General features: G+C 38.0%; 2 protein-coding genes across 3 annotated transcripts; both read left to right on the top strand.

Moving 5' to 3' along the window:
* The first annotated feature begins 8,617 nt into the window (after nt 1-8,617).
* On the top strand, nt 8,618-16,390 carry LOC104112736 (uncharacterized). Of its 2 annotated transcripts, XM_009622745.4 has the most exons (12): nt 8,618-8,921; nt 10,143-10,358; nt 10,459-11,562; nt 11,976-12,104; nt 12,976-13,157; nt 13,241-13,472; nt 13,554-13,763; nt 14,159-14,287; nt 14,963-15,031; nt 15,383-15,502; nt 15,941-15,994; nt 16,081-16,390. In XM_009622745.4, exons 1-12 carry the CDS (start codon nt 8,688-8,690, stop codon nt 16,237-16,239), a joined length of 2,838 nt encoding a protein of 945 aa, XP_009621040.1. In that variant the 5' UTR covers nt 8,618-8,687; the 3' UTR covers nt 16,240-16,390. The 2 variants fall into 2 exon arrangements, with proteins under 2 accessions (XP_009621040.1, XP_018632085.1); XM_018776569.3 differs by lacking the exon at nt 14,963-15,031.
* A 2,186-nt stretch (nt 16,391-18,576) lies between these two features.
* On the top strand, nt 18,577-19,993 carry LOC104112741 (protein FAR-RED IMPAIRED RESPONSE 1-like). Its single transcript, XM_070183580.1, has 2 exons — nt 18,577-18,631; nt 19,536-19,993. The coding sequence occupies exons 1-2, from the start codon at nt 18,577-18,579 to the stop codon at nt 19,991-19,993; spliced, it is 513 nt and encodes a 170-aa protein (XP_070039681.1).
* Nucleotides 19,994-20,355: the final 362 nt, after the last annotated feature.

Here is a 20,355-nt window from a genome sequence, read left to right as displayed (position 1 = left end):
CTCACCCGAGCCCCTCGAGACCCCGTCTGAAGACACCAATAAGTTCCAAAATATAACGCGGACCTGCTCGAGGCCTCAAATAATATCAATCAATATCAAAACTATGAATCGTATCTCAAATCGAACTTAATGAACTTATGAACTTTCAACTTCTACAACTCGCCGAATCATATCAAATCAACCTGGAATGACGTCAAATTTTGCATGTAAGTCCCAAATGACACCACAGAGCTATACCAACTCCCGGAATCAAATTCTGAATCCGATATCAACAAAGTCAACTCCCGGTCAAAGCTTTCAACCTTCCAAACTTTTAATTTTCTAACTTTTGCTAAAATGCATCAAATCAACCTACGGGCCTCCAAATCCAAATCCAGGAATACGCCTAAGTCAAAAATTACCATACGAAACTATTGAAATCATCAAAATAATATTCTGGAGTCGTTTACACAAAAGTCAAACTCTGGTCAACTCTTGACACTTAAACTTCTAAAACAAGAATAATTCTTCCAAATCAATCCCGGATCATCCGAAAGCCGAATTCGGCCACACACACAAGTCATGATACATAATACGAAGCTGCTTGAAACCTTAAGCCACCGAACGGAATGTTAATTCTCAAAACAACCGGTCAAATCGTTACAAAAAGTTTATGTTAAGGTTTACATTTCACTTGTATTTTCATTTAAAATGATAAAAAGCAAGAGTGATATAACTATTTATCATTTATATCAAATACTGATTGCATTACTTCTGTAAAGCATTATCCTAGGAAATTAAGTTAGAGAGAGTCTATAACACTTATTGAGTGTTGCAATGGTATACTCAATCCTCGTGGGTCCCTCTCTAAGGCTCTTCCTACTATACATATTTCAGGGTGAGGTGTGGCACGTGATGAGTGGACATGGCTCAGATGACTCTTTTTTCGAGGTATATAGTGATGCCCCACTCTTATTCTATCGTAGATGACATCTAGCGAGGTGCCTAAATTGCCAGCAGGTTAAGTATGAGCATCAGAGGCCAGGTAGCCTAGTCCAGTAGATGGTTATACCTGAGTGGAAATGGGAGCACATCACTATGGACTTTGTAGTTGGGATTCCGCGGACCTTGAGGAAGTTTGATATAGTTTGGGTCGTTGTTGATAGGTTGACCAAGTCAGCACACTTCATTCCAGTTGTGACTACGTATTCTTGAGAGAGATTGGCCCAGATTTACATTCAGGAGATTGTTCGGTTGCATGGTGTGCCTGTTTTAATCATATCAGACAGAGGCCCTCAGTTTACTTCGCATTTTTGGAGGGCAGTACAGAGTGAGTTGGGGACCCAGGTAGAGCTCAGCACAACCTTTCATCTGCAGACCGACGAGCAGTCGGAGTGAACGGTTCAGATCTTGGAGGATATGCTCAGAGTGTGTGTGATTGACTTCGGAGGGCAGTGGGATTCTTTCCTTTGGCCGAGTTTTCTTACAACAACAGTTATCAGTCCAGCATTGAGATGTCTCAATTTGAGGCTTTATATGTTGCCGGCCATCTGATGGTTTGAGCCCAATGAGGCTAAGTTATATGGTACTGATTTGGTGAAGGATGCCTTGGAAAAGGTAAAGTTGATCCAGGAGCGACTTCACACAGCACAATCCAAACAGAATATTTACATGGATCAGAAGGCGTGTGCTTTATCATTTATGGTGGGCTAGAAGGACCTCTTGAAAGTCTTGCCGATGAAAGGAATCATGAGATTCGGCAAGAAGGAAAAGTTGAGCCCAAGGTTTATAGGTCCATTTGAGGTGTTGGGACAAGTTGGGGAGGTTGCTTATGAGCTTGCTTTGCCTCCAAGTCTATCAGGAGTTCATCTAGTCTTCCACGTGTCTATGCTCCAGAAGTATCATGCCAACATGTCGCATGCGTTAGACTACAACACGATTCAGTTAGATAAGATCCTAGGTTATGAGGATGAGCCAGTTGCCATTGTTGACAGGCAGGTTTGCCAGTTGAGGTCCAAGAAGATTTCTGCGGTAAAAATTCAGTGGAGGGGTCAATCGGTTGAGGAGGCGACTTGGGAGACCGAGGAGGACATGCAAAGCAGATATCCACACTTATTCGGCACTCCAGGTACGATTCTAGACTCGTTCGACTACGAACGTTTATTTAAGTGGTGGAGAATATAGCGACCCGATCAGTCATTTTGCTTTATAGATCCCCGTCCCCCTAATTAAGACTCCGCGTATGTGCTTTTACTATTTTATGACTTGGGGGACGGTTAATTCGGGCTTGGAAGGGTTCGTGTCGAAATCGGAACATATATTTCCTTAATATTGGCTTAAAAGGGTTAAGTTTGACTTGGGTCATTTGTAGTAAATGACCTCGGAACCGATATTTATGGTCCCAATAGATTTGTATGATGATTTGGACTTGGGCGTATGTTCGGATCGGGTTTTGGATGACCCGGGAGTGTTTCAGCGCATACAATTGAAAGTTGGTGCATTGAAGGTTTTAAAGTTCTTTAAATTTGGTTTGAAGTAGGTTTTGGTAACATCGAGGTCCATTTGGGATTTCGAGCCTAGGAATAGTTCCGCATGGTGATTTAAGACTTGCACGCAAAATTTGGTGTCAATCCGAGTAGATTAAGTATGATTCGGCGCGTTCGGAGCGTGTTGGAAGAACTCAAAGTTCATAAATTGATTCGATTCGGTTTGGAGTGTGATTTCTTAAGTTAGATGTTATTTTACGCATTCTGAGGGTTCGAGCGAGTCCGTTTTATGTTTATGAACTTGTTGGTATGTTTGGACGAGGCCCCGGGGGCCTCGAGTGCTATTCGTGCGATGCGCGAATCAAATTTGGGCTTGAAAGAAAGGCTGAAGCAGCAGGGTTTTGGTGCAACCTCACCTGCGAAGAACCTTCCGTAGGTGCGAGCTCGCAGAAGAGAGCTAATTCTCGCAGAAAAGGCTTGGTGTGGGCTGGCCAGTGATTGCAGAAGTGGAGCAGGAGCCGCACCTGCGAACGCGCATGTGCGAGAGAGTTGATCGCAGAAGTGGGGAAGGTTGGAGGAGCGACGCGTACGCCGCAGAAACGGGCTCGCAGAAGCGAGCCATTGTCTGCAGAAGAGAAGGAGGCGGACCTGGTCTTGGTCCGCACCTGCAAAGTTTAGTCCGCAGGTGCGGCAGTGGCATCGCATGTGCGAAAATCCGCTGGGCAGTGAGATTCATTTAAGTCGGGACTTAGGCCATTTTTGACTCATTTTCTTTCATCTATCCGGCGATTTTGGAGCTTCTTGGAGAGGGTTTTTTACCTAGCTATTGAAGGCAAGTAATTTCTATCCAATGTAAGTTAAATATATAGATTATAGGTAGATTTAAACATGTAAAATTGTGAAAATTATGGGTTTAGTTGAAAAACCTAGGTTTTGATAAAAATGAGATTAAACCACGAAAATGATTATGAAATTGGGTGAAATTATATATTTGAGTTCATGAGGTTATGGGTAACAAATATCTTCGAAAAGTTCCGGAATCTGGGCACGTGGGCCCGGGGGTGAATTTTAGGAATCTTCCAATTTGGGTTGGGTAATTACTCTAATAGCTAAATTATTAACTTTTGAGCGTATATTGATTATTTTATATAACATTTGGCTAGCTTCGGATTGTTCGGCACCAAGTTGGGTCCTTAGAGTGAAATTGTGACCGGAAAGTGAGCTTTGAGACGAGGTAAGTCTCTTGCCTAACCTTGTAAGAGGGAACTTACCCCAAAGGTGATTTAAATTACTATTTGTTTCTAATTGTGAGGGCTACGTACACACAAGGTGACGAGAGTCCGTGCGTAGCTACTAATTATGCTTAAGTCCGGGTAGTTTAGGACTCAAATCATGAAATACTTGTAATGTTTGCACCCCTACTTATTAATTAAAGTGCCTAAATTATATTGAAACTTGATAAAGGATTGGTAAAGACCGAATTTCACTTACTTGAGTTTTGGCGGGTTACTTGACCGTTAATAGAAATTGTGCTTCTTGTGTATTAGCATTATAATTACTTTTAAATCGGATGTTCATAAAATATTCTCTCTTCTTATGGAGTGGGTCGAACGCCTCAGCAGTATAATAGATAAATCTATGGTTATGGCGCAAACCTCGACAGTGTACATATTATTCTGGATCGGGCAGTGCGACCTCAGCATAAATCGTGCGTGTTAATGCTTGGAGCCGAATACACTTGATATTATTTTCATGGATTGAGAGATTATAATTTATTTAATTGTACAAAATTTATTTGGAATTAGTATGTGTTAGTGGAAGACTTTTAGAATTTACTATTAGTTAAAGAATTATTTAATCACTGTTGTCTTTGTGTTAATATTATTATTCACATATTCTATGTCTATTTAGCATTCCTGTATTTCATTGTTAGCTCATAGTAAGTGTCGATGTCGACTCCACGTCACTACTTCTTCGAGGTTAGATTGGATACTTACTGGGTATATGTTGTTTATGTACTCATGCTACATTTCTGCACTAATCGTGCAGGATCTGAGGTAGGTGCATCTGGCAGTCATTCCGGCACGCACCCCCTTACCCCGAGGCCTAGTGGTGAGCTGCTTTATGAGTCTGTTCTGCAGCACCCTAAGTCTCTCTTTTGTATTTACTTTCTGTCTACTCTACTTCAAACAATAGCTTAGTGTTTTGTTTATTCTACTAGTCGCTCATGCACTTGTGACACCATGTATTGGAACACATGCTAGTAGACATTATGGTTTTGGAGTATTTATTTCACCGCATTTGCTCTCTTATTCGATTTTGCTTCACTTTATTAAATTTTCTACTCCTTATTTTCTTATTAAATGGAGTTTCAACTACTTGGAAATTTATTAAAAAGAACAATTACATGGTCAGTTCACCGTTGGCTTACCTAGCGGCGATGTTGGGAGCCATCACGGCATATAAGAGAAATTGGGTCATGACATTAACTTTGTTGGAGGAGGTGCAAAGATCTTCTCGAGCTTGAGTCAATGCCTGGATCAGATCACCAGCGTACACTTCTTTTTGATTTAGAAGTTCTATTAAACTTCGAATCTCCTTGGTTACCCTTGAATGTTGCTCAGAAAAAGTGGCCAACATCCTAGCTTTCCCCTTCTCTACCTGATTAGAAGAAAACTTCATTATTGCTAACTCAACAACAGTGATCCTAAGTTGTTGCTCTAGTGTCTCTTTGTCACCGGCCAAGACATCCTTCTCTATTTGAAGGCTCTCGAATTGCTCTTTCCAGTTATCAGCTTCCGTTCTTAACTCTGCAGCTTGTTGCTGAGTCCAAGATAATCTTCTCATTAGCTTTGTACCTGTTAGGTTGATCCAAAAAAGTCAAAGAGAAATGTGTTATAAACCTAAGGAAGGAAGAAATGAAAAAAGTAAAAGAGGAAGACATACCTTGAGAGCAGAATGAATTACATCATTCATTAGAGTAATAGAGGAGTGAGAGTCAAGTTTTCTTCTCTCGAGGGGGTCGATCAAGGGCTTCAATTAAACCGTAGCTCGGTGAGATTTCTTCAGCAAACTAATACCCTCAGGGACTTCGATCATAACTTGTTTCATACCGCGCCCGGTGGAAGGACCAACTTCATCTCGAGGGACAACAACGGGAGCAACCCAACTCATAGGAAGAGTAGCAAGATCCAAGAGGTGGCTCTTCAGAAATAAAACCAAATTCTTCCTCTTCAACCTCAAATCATTGAGCAAATAGCCTTTTAACAAGGCTCGGGGGGGGGGGGGAGGGGGTCTAAGCAAGCTCAACATCTTCATCCTCCGAAATTTCCAGAGGGACACCCTCAGGTTCATCAACTAAGTGAAAAGGCACAAAGTCTAAAGGATGATCTTGAGGAACGTTGTACTCATCATCCAAAATGACTTGCCTCCTAACTCGAGGCCTCTTCACCAAGGAACCTTCATCTTTATCCTCTTCATCGGAGGTAAGGGATTCTTTATTCTTCCTCTTTGAAGAACACATTCAAAATTCGCTCCCGAGCAGTGTTATCATCGAGTCTAACAGCAGGAGCTGGAGCGGGACGAACTCCGTGGATTGCAAATCCTGAAAATTAAAAAGGATGTCAAATTAAGAATAAAAAAGGAAAAAAATTAATGGTAAAGTAAAGTAACATATTATGGGTTTTAACTTTCCACCATATTTTTTGGGATAGAAACTTACAAGATCTTTGCTCAATATGAGCAGCAGATAACATCATTTCTACCCAATTGTGGAAGTCGGGAAGCTTACCGAAGACTTCCATGATTGCTGAAAAGGAAGAAAATACGAGTAAGAAGGTTAGTATTCTAACAAATGAAAAATGGCAGAACGTAAAAGTAAAGGAAAACACTTACGTACAAAATTTCACTTTTCGGGAAAGGGCATATTTTCTTCTCCCACTAAAGCACAAGTTGGGACAGCCATGAACCGAGCATACCAGCCTCGATCGTGATCATCTTCAAGACTAACCAAGATGCATTTACTTCTTGTTGCGAGTATGAAAACACCCTCGCGAAGAAGCTTCAGAGAATACAGATGGAGGAGATGTAGGAAAGTGAAATGGGCGAAAACTAAACCCGCCAAGTAGCGAAGGTAAGCTACTGCCATCCATATTATCGTTCCTATTTTCCGAAGGCAAATGTTGAAAACAATAGAACTCTATAATCACTTGGTCAATTAGAGTCTTGAATCCTAAGGTGAAAGGATAAAAGTAGATGAACGAATAGCCTTCATGGTAGGTGGTTATTCGGTCATCAGCACTAGGGGCTATGATTGGGAGGTCAGGTTTCTAGTGGCATTCTCTACGTACAAGAGGAAGAATACCGGATTTGATAAGAGAAGGATAACGGCCAGCAGGATTAAGTACTGCTATGGAGGAAACTTCTTTACTCCATGCCTCACAATCAGAGATGAAAGAAAATTCTTGAGGAACAATCTCTGAAACTAAAGGTTCAGGCAATAGTTCATTTTGATCCCTAATTTTGGAAGAAGATTTAGGAGTAGTTGTGGATTTAGCCTTAGAAGAAGAAGAAGGCTTTGAAGATTTCTTCTTAGAAGAATAAGTGTTCCGACTAGGTATAGAACCTAGACTACGAGGTCTACCACCTCTGTTCCTACTTCTAATCGGAGCCATAGAAGAAGGGAGTTCGTCTACTATAATAGCACGACGAGAATCAGAGGATGAGGAAGGGTTTGAAGATTGAGAAGTCATTGTTTAGTAGAGAGAGAAGCACGAAGAGAAAGAGAAAGTTGCAAAGAGGATTCAATAAAATGAAAGAGAGTACATGAAGTTTTGGAAGACGCATGATGCGGTATTTATAAGGAAAAACGTCATCATGGACCGTCACGTCGAACTGACACAACCATAGAAACTCTAAAAAGCTGCTGCAAACTGCAGAGCCACTCACGATAAGACACGTGTCTCGATCATTAAATGAAACTTCTGAAGCAAATCATAATGATATCGGGAAGAGGCGGCAAGACATTCCCACCATAAATAAACTCCCCACTTCCCGAATATTCAGTTGAGAATATTCAGAAAGTGGGGGACTATCTGTATTGGTGGAAAAATAGACTCTCCACATGGACTAATAATATGTTGACAGGTGACATAAGAGTCAAAACAATAAAGGAGAGTGAAGATTAGAGAAGGCATGAGTAAAACACCCACGGGATCGTCTACAAAGATATCATACCTGACAGCTGGAAAAAAGAAAATAGGTGCGGGATGGATAACTAAAGACAAAGAAGAAGGAAGGTTCATTAATAGCCGCGAATATGGAAAGAAATCAGCATAATCCTTGATTTTGCGCGATTGGTTGTTATTACCATAACTATTACGTATAAATCACCCATGTAACGCGTAATCAATGTAATAAATATTAGTAACGGATAGGAATTAAAAAGGACAGGACAATTACATATTGTACCCTTATATAAATCTCCTTTACCATATCTTGTAAGATCATCAATAAATTCCCGAAATTATATTAGTGATCGCTTATATTTTCTTTGCTACTTAAAGATCTTATTTACACCTTTTGGAAGAAAGCTGCGATTATCAATAATATATTTTTTTTCTTATTCTCTTAATATTTTATTTTTATTATTTGCGATTCATCTATATTAGGAAAAGTGAAGTAATATTGGTTATTAGAAACTCGGATTATTCTTTTATTTGCTTTGACCACAAAACTACTTTTTGGTTAAACAAAAACTATAGCCATTGTGGAAGGCGATATATACTAGCTACTGTATCAGAAAAGCTTATAAAAATCCAAAGTGTTCTCCTATTAATTATCATGAATAGTACTATGTAAGAAGGAACGAAATGCATGGCCATGCAGCCGGGACGTGAAAACAAGTAGGTTTTCAACTTAGGCAATGCATAACTCTTGCATTAAAGTAAAATATTGGTGTATATATTTATCAGCACAATTTGAAGGTATGCGCTATTTTGATTTAAAATTAGACGATAGTTTAGTCATTCTATTGAAAAAACGACTATAGACATGAAAAAATTGACATAAAAAATTATTATATATAACATAATTGATTGAAGATTTAAGGCAATGTAAAAACTATTATAAATAAAAGCATATGAAAAAAAACCCAATTAGAGTTTAAACCTAGCCTAGCGGTTTCAACTATAACAACATACCTTACCTACAATACATTAATCAATGGTGAAGGGTTACCACAGGTACGAGCCGGCGGTCTCGTTTGGAGTTATATCATCGGGAGTTATAGCCTATGACAGCTCAGGCAAACACCTGCTAGCTGCGGCGTTAGAGAAAATCGGTGTATGGCATGTGAGGCAAGGTGTTTGTACCAAAACCCTAGCTCCGTCATCTAACTTAAAAAAAGGACCTTCCCTTGCCGTTACATCAATTGCTTCCTCTTCTTCATCATCCCATGTAAATCATCTATCTCTCTTTCCTTCCTTTTTTGTACCTGTTAATTATAGTGCTGGAGACAATTTCGAAATTTCAGTTGTATTTGTCATTGCAACACTGCTTTGTTTGATACAATTGTTAGAACTCTCTATAGCTTCGTTTGTTTTGATAGTTTTTTTTGCTGCTGCTGTTATAAAGAATACTATATAAATAGGAGTATAAAATTACATGAAAAATTAAGTAGAGGATGAGACCGACCAAAGGTGGTCCTATATAGGTCTAACACTTTTACAACTCATACTATTTTATTTGAACCTCGAAGCTGTCTAAGTCTTGTAAGACTCCGGTCATGGTATGGAGGGAGGATTTCGTAGCGCAATTCCACTAACCTAGACTGTACGCTTGACATGAAAAGTAGAGGCAAACAGAGACCAGAAGATGACATAAAAAAGAGCTGAGTTGGAAGCTCTGGAAGCATTGATAGCCTTTCACTCATTGCAGAATAGTTGGTAAATACTGTTATGGAGGATAATTTTTATAGAGAGGTCAGGCTATACTTGTTTTTATTTTCTTTGGTCATGTCTTTCATAGACTTGCAGTTGAAGTGGAAATGGATGTAGATAATTGGTGCTAGAAAGGGAATGGGGTAGGCCTAAAATCATAAAGTTAATGCGATTGACCTAAAAAATGTAGCTAAGATAATAACACAATGAAAGCAAACACTCTATCATCAACCTACTAGCAATGGGGGAAGAAAATATAGCATGTCTTATAATAAAAGCTTGGTTCAAGCAGTCTATGTGGCAGGCTATACCAACTAGTTTGAGAGTTATTAGTTGTTATTTTCTCACTTACATTAGGTAGTGTGTTTCTAGGTTTTATTGAGTAGTGGAATGAAATGGGTCCAAATAAGCAGAATGAACTTGGAAGTTTTCATATAACCAATCCTAACTAGTTTGGTCTTGAGGTGTATTTGATTGATTGATTTGTTTTTTGGATAAGTTCTGATACAGGTATGGTAAATTGGGAAATATTATTTCAAGTATGATTTTTCCCGGTAATTATTATTATTTCCCGTATGCTCCTAGGGATTTTGTTCAACAATAAAAGTGGTGTATAGTGCATGACGTGTTGTATGGACACATCATGTGTTTCTTATAGTGGTTATTTCATAGGAAAAGGTTGTGAAACTTAAGATTTGTTTTCATGGTTTTAGTAGTGATAAATTGGACTTAATTGCAGATAGCAAGTGGTTATGCTGAAGGAAGCATTAGAATCTGGGATTCCGAGAAAGGGATATGTGAAACAACACTGAATGGGCATAAAGGGGCTGTGACGGCCCTACGATACAGTAAGCTTGGATCATTACTAGCATCTGGAAGCAAAGATAATGACGTTATTTTATGGGATGTGGTGGGTGAGACTGGCCTGTTTCGCCTTCGGGGACATCGTGATCAGGTTCATACTATCTTCAATCTAGGAATAATTAACGTATTTTTCATTTCTGACTTCATCATGTGTCTAATTATGTTCCATTAATTGCCATATGCTGCTGCAGGTTACTGATCTTGTTTTCTTAGATTCTGGCAAAAAACTGGCAACAGCTTCTAAGGACAAATTTTTAAGGGTATGGGATCTTGATACTCAACATTGCATGCAGATTATAAGTGGCCATCATACTGAAATTTGGTCCATAGATATTGACCCTGAGGAAAGATATCTAGTCACTGGTTCTGCTGACCCCGAGCTTCGCTTTTACACTATAAAGCGTGATTTTGCTGATGGACAATTGATAGCTAAAAAAAGCGAAACAAATGTAAATAAGGACTTGCCTACTGATAACAAATGGGAAGTACTCAAGTCATTTGGTGAAATTCAACGCCAAAGCAAGGATAGAGTTGCAACAGTGAGGTTTAACAAGTGTGGAAACCTGTTGGCTTGTCAAGTTGCAGGGAAGATGGTGGAAATATTCCGTGTGCTGGACGAGTCTGAATCTAAACGCAAAGCGAAAAGAAGAGTCAGTAGAAAGAAGCAGAAGAAAGCTGCCAAAGAAGGCCTTGAGGCAACGGATAAAGGAGAGGCAGATATTGGAGGCAGCAATCCTGTTGTTACAGTTCTGGATATCTTCAAGCTTCATCAGACTCTACGGGCTGGAAAGAAGATCTCCTCAATTTCTTTCTCCCCAGTTACTTCAAAGAATTCACTGGCTACCTTAGCATTGTCGTTGAACAATAATTTATTGGAATTTCATGCTATAGAAAGCAGTTCAACTACTGAATTGAGCGCTATTGAGCTTCAGGGGCATCGTGCTGTTGTCACAAGTGTTACTCTCAGCTCAGATAACGCTCTTTTGATGTCGACTAGTCACAGTGGAATTAAAATATGGAACCCTACTACTGGTTCTTGCCTCCACACAATTGATTCAGGATATGGTCTCTGTGGACTATTTGTTCCAGGTAACAAGTATGCGGTTGTTGGTACAAAAGGTGGGACCCTGGAATTTATTGACGTTAGGAGCGCTACTTGTGTGGAAGTAGTGGAAGCCCATGGCGGTGCTGTTCAGTCAATTGCTTTAACTTCAGATGGAACAGGTTTTCTCACCAGCAGTGCCGATCAGGACATTAAATTCTGGGAATTTCAAATGGTGCAAAAGGCTGGTGAAGTACGTAATCTAACTTTCTCTATATAGAAACAGATACCAAATCGTCATTACTCTGCATAGTGTAGTGCTGTTATCTGCACTATGATTCCAAATGTTGGGATCTCATGTTGGTTGGTTTAGGAGAGAGACCCTTGGATTCCTATGAAAAAGAATATTTACACTTCACCACATACTAATATACTGTAATAATTAATTGCTGTATTTTAGTACTTCTGTGGAAGTGATCAGCACACTGAGGCAGCTGGATAGGCATTTATCTAATATAAATATGTCAAGTCCTTGATACAAAATTGGATTGGGATTCCTACAACCACGCTCTTGTTTTTGACATGCACTAGTTTCTGATTGGATAAGAGAACCTGTATAATATTCCTGCTGGTGAATAATGATGGGTTCTATTTATGGACATACAGATACAGGGGTCTAAGCATTTAACTGCATCTCCCACAAGGAGCTTAAAACTGCATGATGATGTTCAAGTGGTTGCTGCGAGCCCTGATGGTAAATTTATTGCTGCTGCCTTGTTGGATAACATGGTAAAGGTAAGAGTCTAACTTATTTGAATTGTCCATGTTGTGATTTCTGAAGAACAGCTTTAAAGTTGGAAATCCTCATCTCTTAGGACTTGGAAGTATTCTTTATCAAAGTATTTGTGAAATTGTCTGATCAACTATCTTGGTGTAACATTTTTTTTAAATAAAGGGGTATTGTGTAACATTATAAGTTAAGCTCTTCTTAAGTAATTTCTTTGACGGTGATAGCAATGTTACCTACTACAGTCAACAACATTTTCCATTTTCAGTTTCCTTAAGATGGTGGGTAGAAACATTATTTGGTACCTATGTTATGAGAAACAAATGCTGCTTGTCGTATCAGATTTTAAGGCTTTGCGCGTTGTTCACCATATATATTTCTGTTCAATTTCCTAATACTAGTTTTATTCATTGGCTTACTCATTGCTTCTTATAAAAAATACATTTGATGTTTTATCGCAGAGCTCATTACGTTTGTTGGTGAAACTATTATGCATTGAAGTAGGACCTGAAAGTAATTAAAACCAGAACTTGTCAAGCAAAATCAAACAATGGTTTTCTCCAGTTAAAGTGATATGATAGTAAGCTGACTAGAGAAACCTGATAATAAGGTCCTCATTAAAAGTCAACCTACTTCCTAAAATATCTTGTTCCCAAACTTATACCCATTTGAACAGCCTTGAAAAGGTTTGTGACTGAGACAAGATCCTAAAATCAGGTTCCAAATTTTCTGTCTAGGTTGTTTTCATTACACTGTTAAAACCTTTAAATCAGTTGTTTTTCTGTTGCATCATTGTTGTTTGTAGTCTACTGAATGCATTTGTATTAAGGCTCCTGTTTCTGTCTGATCTTAATACTTATGACGTCCATATGTTTTCAGGTCTACTATATGGATTCACTCAAGTTATTTCTTTCACTCTACGGTCACAACCTGCCTGTATTGTGTATGGATATTTCTTCAGATGGGGATCTGCTTGTCAGTGGGTCTGCGGACAAAAATGTGAAGATTTGGGGTCTAGACTTCGGGGATTGTCATAAGTCACTTTTTGCGCATGCTGATAGGTGCTTTGATTACAGTATTAAGTAATCTAGTAGGTAGCGTTTTACTACTAACAAATGCTGATACTCTGTTGCTTTCGTGGCAGCGTTACGGGAGTTAAGTTTGTGCGCAAAACCCATTACTTTTTTACTGCGGGGAGAGATCGCTTGGTGAAGTACTGGGATGCTGACAAGTTTGAGTTGCTTTTAACCCTTGAAGGTCACCATGCTGAAGTTTGCTGTCTTGCTATGAGCAACCTTGGTGATTTTATTGTCACAGGATCTCATGATCGGTCCATACGCCGTTGGGATCGTACTGAACAACTATTTTTTCTTGAGGTATTCTGTGTAAATTAATTAATGCCTGCATCAGCTTTAGACAGTTTAAGCAAAGTTTTTACTTGCTACTTGGATTTGCAGGAAGAGAAAGAGAAGAGATTGGAAGAGATGTTTGAATCAGACATTGACAATGGATTTGAGAATAAGTACGGACTAAAGGAAGAACTTCCAGAGGAGGGAGCTGTGGCATTAGCGGGGAAAAAGACTCAAGAAACTCTTACTGCTACAGATTCTATCATTGAAGCACTGGACATGGCAGATGCGGAACTGAAGCGAATTGCTCAACATGAGGTTTAGTTTCTGTTTACCTGGAAGCATCTTCTTAATTATTGTTCTTCCTTTACTGGAAAAAGAGTTAGAAGAATGAAAATAGAGTAGAGTGGTTTTAGTTTGATGTAATCTTTTTGTATAGACTGAAGCCTACTTGATACAACATTCATAAAATGATTTTTGAATTATCCAAATAATTTGAGTGTAACTGATGCACAAGATTTTTATAGAGAAAATGTGAATAAAGGTTGTCAAATATATGTGTCTTTTCCTTGCTCTCCTTTTTCTTTGGAACTGGGTGATTGGATGTGGAGGGTAATAAGTGGCTAGTGAATTTTCTTCAATAAAAAAGGAAACTGTCATCATAAATTTTGACTTGGTAATTCATGAATGCTGAATACTAGTTTTACATGTAGGAGGATAAATCAAAGGGCAGAGTTTCAGAATTCAGGCCGAATATTCTCATGCTTGGGCTTTCTCCGTCTGATTATCTTCTTCGTACATTATCTAGTGTTCATACTAATGATCTGGAGCAAGCTTTCCAGGTAACTGACTATTTTGAAGTAATGATTTCATCTTAATTAGGAAAATGAGCTTTTTTTTAGTAATTATTTCCTGACCTGAAATGTTATTCAACTGTTTCAATTCAAATGTCATCTTGGCGATTCCATACACTTGAGGTTAAAGCTTTACCATGCATATTCTATTGAGCTTAAGTTTGCAAATTGCTACTTGGAGACACTGTGCCTAAATGTGGGGGCCAGAATAAATTTATTTTTGATAATGGGAAGCTTATTGGTCCGTCCCATTTAACTTCTGATGGTGCGTAATAAGAGATAAAACTTCCTTCTGAGGGTCGTGAAATTAATTTGAAACAAGCCCAAAATGGAAATCTTTAAGTTTAATCTCAAGAGGGTCTTATATTTTTTCCATACTTATGTTTTTCCTAAATCATATCATCTAGCTTCTGTTAGCATCTTGTCTTGTAGAATGACATCATTGAAAAACCTACCATTAGTTTTTTCTAATCGCTCTAATGATTGACTCCAATAGTGTGTTATCATCCTACTCAATCTCACAGAATCCATAATTCAACTTTTCCAAGCTTTACACAGATTAACATTTGGTATCTCTCTGATTTTGGCTTTTCAATTGAGTTTAAATGGTTTGTATCCTGTCAATTTTTTGATTTTTGATTATATTTTAAATAATCCTTGCAGCCTTTACCCTTTTCTTATGCTTTGAAGCTCATGTCATACCTGGAGAATTGGGCCTCTATACCAGATAAGGTGTTATTTCCTTTCAAGGACATGTTGAATTTGTTGCATATATATTTATAACGCAAATATTGTGCTTTTTTTGTAAAACAAAATAATTGAGTAGGATCTTCTGATATTAAGGTCAATCTCCAAAGGAGTGGAGAATGGGTAATTTCAGTAGCAATCAACAATTGTTTTTTCTTATGTGTGTCTGTACAAAGTAAGGCAAATTTTTGCACGTTCAACTAGGTAATATAATGTCTTCGGACTTGTAAATGTAGAAAGTATGCTTTGCTTGAATGAAGTTCCTGTCTTGTGCTGTTTACAAGCTATGTCAAATCTTGAATTTCACTGTAGTTACCCCTTATACTGTTTTTGCAGCTGGAGCTTGTTATTAGGGTAGCAACACTGTTATTGCAACTTTATCATCACCAACTGGTTTCAACTCTCTCTGCTAGACCCCTCTTGACCAAACTAAAAGACATTCGTGCAAGAGTTAAGGTAAGTTCGATGAGCACATTTGCTATGCCTTTCTTGAGAGATTTTAGCAAAGTTGAAAATGTTCCTTGTTTTTTTCTTCTCTAAAAAACGAAACTATTCAACCATGTCCATGACTTCCACTACCTGCACACATCATCCCATTATGTTATCGTTTTATAAAGATTTTGACTTCACAAGTGGTTGCACAATTGCGTGTAGGTCCAAATGTGCCCCTGTTAGTCTTCTAATTATGCTCAGTTAAGTTTTATGTGCAATAAGGGCCCAAATAATTAACGACAGGGATATGGTTGGGTTGGGCTAACTATTAATGAAGGGCAAATGTTATGAATTTCGCATACTTTAGAGGTATTTTGACCCTTTTCCGTTTTATAAATAAGCTTGTAAATGGAGAACCACTGTGGGATTCTACTTTTGATATGAATTGTCTGACTGTCACAGGAACGCAAAGATATCCTCGGTGTCAACTTAGCTGCAATGGATCATCATCGCGCGGTAGGTCTTTTGCGATTTTGATTTTCTGTCGAGACTCTTTTCCAAGTTCATGAGGTGTGAATAGACTATATTTCTGATGTCCTCAGCAATTGATGTATTCACGGTCGGATGCTCCATTTGGAAATGCAAAGACTAAATTATGGGAAATACACACAAAAGGTATTGAAGCAAGGGAAGACACAAAACAAGAAAAGAAGAGAAAGAAGAAACAGAAGAAGGTTGACGGAGGACATGTTTGGTCATAACTTATTAAAACCTCAACTAAACTTGTATTTAAAATTGGTATATAATTTTGGTTATAGATAGAGTTGTAAAGATTTTTGTAGCCCTAACTAGCAATTGCTTCATTATACCAATCATATTGAATCGCAACCGTGATGGTGTTGATTTCTTGAATGATAAGAGCTTTCTACTGATAATAGAACATTCAAATGGTAAGATTTAGAAGAGAAATTTGGGTTCTTTGCGGCAACCTGTGATTTTTAAAGTCCATTACATGTTCTAGTTTCGTAATTGTGAAAAACTTCTAATTTATTTTTTGAAATTCTGTGATTTCCAATTAGGCAACTTCTACGGTTTTCTTCAGTATTCTTTTTTCTATTGCTCGAGCATATTTCTTCTTCTCCACCAAATTTTAGGATTGTCTTTTTGTTGTTCAATGTGTTTCATTCTTTCAGTAGTTGTGCCAAAGGGGACAACCTGGTGGGGAAATGAGCTAAAAGGGCTCTTTGAAGTGGAATGAAAGATAATGGATTTTTATTTCTTTTTCAATTTTTTTTGGTTACAATCATTTAATTATGAATAGATGGGGCTGAATTAGTATGTATGGTCATATTAGGAGAAATAGGATAAGATATGAAGATATCCGAGGCAAGGTGGGAGTGACCTCTGCGGAAGATAAGATGCGATTAAGCGAGATTGAGATGGTCCCGACATGTGCAGAGGAGATACGCGAATGCACCAGTATGGAGGTGTGAGAGGCTGGCTATGGACATTTGTAGGAGTGGCTGGCTATTTGTCACCATGGCTTGCATGATTGTCGTGGACGATGGAGAGTAGCATAGATTTTCACAGAGATTGATCCTTGATTGGCTCACGCTATGTGGTGTAAGTGGGGAGGATCTATCACTTGAAGTATCATCATCTTCCTTCACAACAGAGTTCTTGGATCCGGAGAGGTCAAGCAGAGCAAGAGTTTTCTTGATCTTTTCAGCAACATCGCTTCCTCCTTCGGGTGCATTTGTGAAAGATCTTGCTCCTTTTGAGGATGAAGATCCGAAAACAGGGGTTGATGCGGACGACACTTAGGGTGCTTGTTGTCCTAACGAGCTTACTTTGCTTCTCGTAACTGGTCCAAAGCTTCCAAAGGTAACATCGAGGATGCTTTCCACATCAGCATAGAACCTGGAATTAGTAGCCTTGGTGGAAGTTGAACGGGAGTTGATTTTCTTTGAAGCCATTTCAATATTCCTGAACTTTGGTGATTGAAAAGTTGAGATGAGAGGTAGAGAATGTCCCACTGGGCGTGCCAGAATTTGTAGACAATAAATTTGCCTCAAGAAAATAAAATCAAGACCGAAAAATATCACAACAATCGTAGTATTTTATTTCAAATATTTGAGTGTTACAATCCCTATGAATCCTCTGATTTTTCTTTCCAATAGTAAATAAATTCAAGGGCATTTGAGCTCGATCTTGAATATGTAGTTGTTGCCACGAACGATGATCTTGTTCTTGAGCTTGAGCTTGATTGCTTGAACTTGACCTTTGTTCTTCGCTCTTGAGCTTGAACTTGATTTGTTCTTCGTTCTTGAGCTTGAAGTTGATTGCTTGAAGCTTGAAACTTGTAGAGGAATTTACAGTGTTTGATCCACGAGCTCCTTCTTGCTTTTTGTTATAACTTTTGACGTCTTTTCTGAGTTATGAAGACCCTTATTTATAGTTGTGGAAGGAAGGAGTTGTGATAATAACAAACTCTTTCCGACCAATCAAATTGAAATGTGACATGACCGCATTTGATTGGCCAAAACATGTCACTTGCACACGTGGCGCGATTTCATTGGTCTTCTAATGTGACTTGACATGCCTTGTCATTTTGACACGTGACATGATCCTATTGGCTCTTCCGTTTGACTTGGCGCGCCACGTCATTTGACACGTGGCACCAAACTGGGCCTTTAAGAAGATGGCATCTTGGGCCTAATGAAGTGGGCTCATCACTTTAGCCCAATTAAATGGGCTAGCCCAATGAATTAAGACTTATTTATTTAATTCATATATATTAGATTTATATAATTAATTCAATTATATTAGTCCATAATATTTATTTGAACTAATATATATATATATATATATATATATTGAATTTAAAATATAATCCAAATAATTATTGGATTTAAATTCAATAAATTTCAGATGCCTACAAGTGACAAGCTAAAATTATAAGTCATTACGTTTCGCAAAATTACAATACATATATTATAGAAATTCTACATTAATGAGAAAATTTAAACTCATAACGGAAAAATATAAATAAGAATACAGAGATAGATAAATAACCAAATATCATGGACTAAAAAGAGATGACCACTCATCCAGATGACTTCCTCCTCCGCAATTTCCCTCAATATTCAAAAGGTTACCCAGCCACTTGAAAAGATTCTTTTTTTATTAAAAGTAACTAAATTTCATGAGTTTATTAGATGATTTGTTTTAAATTTGATTCCTTCATTTTTATGCTACATCTCCACATGTATTGGAAGTAAATAATAAATATGTTTAGGTTTGCATTAAAAGCCTGCTAAATAAAGGACTGTTTTGTTAATGATTAAACCACCAACAAATTCTAGGATTATGGTGATGATTATAATCTTAGGACTTGATTATAGAAACAGATTTGACTCAAAGATCCACGCATTTCGCACTTTCCGAAAGCAAGCTAAAGCACTTGTTGGAGTATTAATTTAATTTAAATTATGAGAGCTGCTATTTGGCCACACTAATAATGGCCAACGATGGCCACACCCGTGTAAAGACCTTAAAACCCTTGATTTCATATTTGGCTTAACAACCATTATTTCCCTCCAAAATATTTTCCTCCCAAACAAATTAATAACTATTGATTATCCCAAAACACTGATCCCATAAATTCATCATTCTCTCATGGGAAGATCAAAAGCCTTCGTATGTATACACATACTGTTATGTATTTTTTTAAAATAAAATTTATACAGATGGGAAGATCAAAAGCCTTCATATGTATACATATATTGTTAAATAAAAATTTATACGGTATATAAATAGAGTAACGTTGTTATACCATACACATATGATAAGAGAGCTTTTATTAAACATATAATTCACCACCATTCCCTTAACCTAAACATGAATGCTAACCAAGAAACTAGTTCGAAGCCAATTAAACTTGAACAACAACCTAGAAACTAGGTCGGAGCAACTAAGGAATGCATTACACATATCTTTAGGGTTGAATTCAGACGATAGTTTGATGAATGAAGTGAGTGGGTCAACATTGATTCAGATGGCAACTTTAATGATGGAGAAGATCATAGTGACGATGCTGCTGCTGCTGCTGCAGCTGATGATAATGATGATGATGACGACCATTATTTAAAGGAAGAGGGAGAAGGTGGAGATGATAGGAAAATGTCTAATGAGTTTAATGAAAAAGATCTAGTAATAGGTCCAATTACTAGAATGCGGTTTAATAATAAGGATGTTATGTTTGATTTTTACAAAGAATATGCAAGATTATCAGGGTTTTGTATTGTCAAAAAAATATCAAACAAAAAAGGTGGTGATATTGTAAGGCAAGTACAATATGGTTGTGATAGGTCTACGAAATCAAGGAACAAGTATGTTACCAAGAGGAGGAACTGTCGTGCTAGAATAAATGGAATTTTGGAGGAGAATGGTTCATGGCGTGTTTCAAAAGTGGTTAAAAAGCATAATCATCAATTGGAACCAGCACTATCGTGATTGATGGCTGGACACATGTCGCTGAGTAAGTCTCTTAAGAGAGCTCTTACAGCCAAAGTTATTGCTCGCTTAAGACCCTACAAAAATATAAAAGTCGCTGGAGTACTTGTTGGTGGCTCCGAAAATTTGGGTTGTACCCCAAAGGACCGTAGAAATTATATTCTAAAGAGTAGAAAGCTTCAATTGCAAGAAGGGGACACATAATCATAATCATTACTCAAGTTCTTCGGTGACAAGCTTATAATCATTATAAGCTTTATTTGGAAAAGAAAAATGATTTCCTGTATACCTAAATGACCACTTTTGGGCTGGCATGTTGTCCACACAAAGAAGTGAAGGAATGCATGCTTTTTTGATGGATT

The sequence above is a fragment of the Nicotiana tomentosiformis genome, chromosome 8 (genome assembly GCF_000390325.3).
Source record: "Nicotiana tomentosiformis chromosome 8, ASM39032v3, whole genome shotgun sequence".
NCBI classification, from domain to species: Eukaryota; Viridiplantae; Streptophyta; class Magnoliopsida; order Solanales; family Solanaceae; genus Nicotiana; species Nicotiana tomentosiformis.
This window is presented reverse-complemented; position numbering and strand designations above follow the sequence as displayed.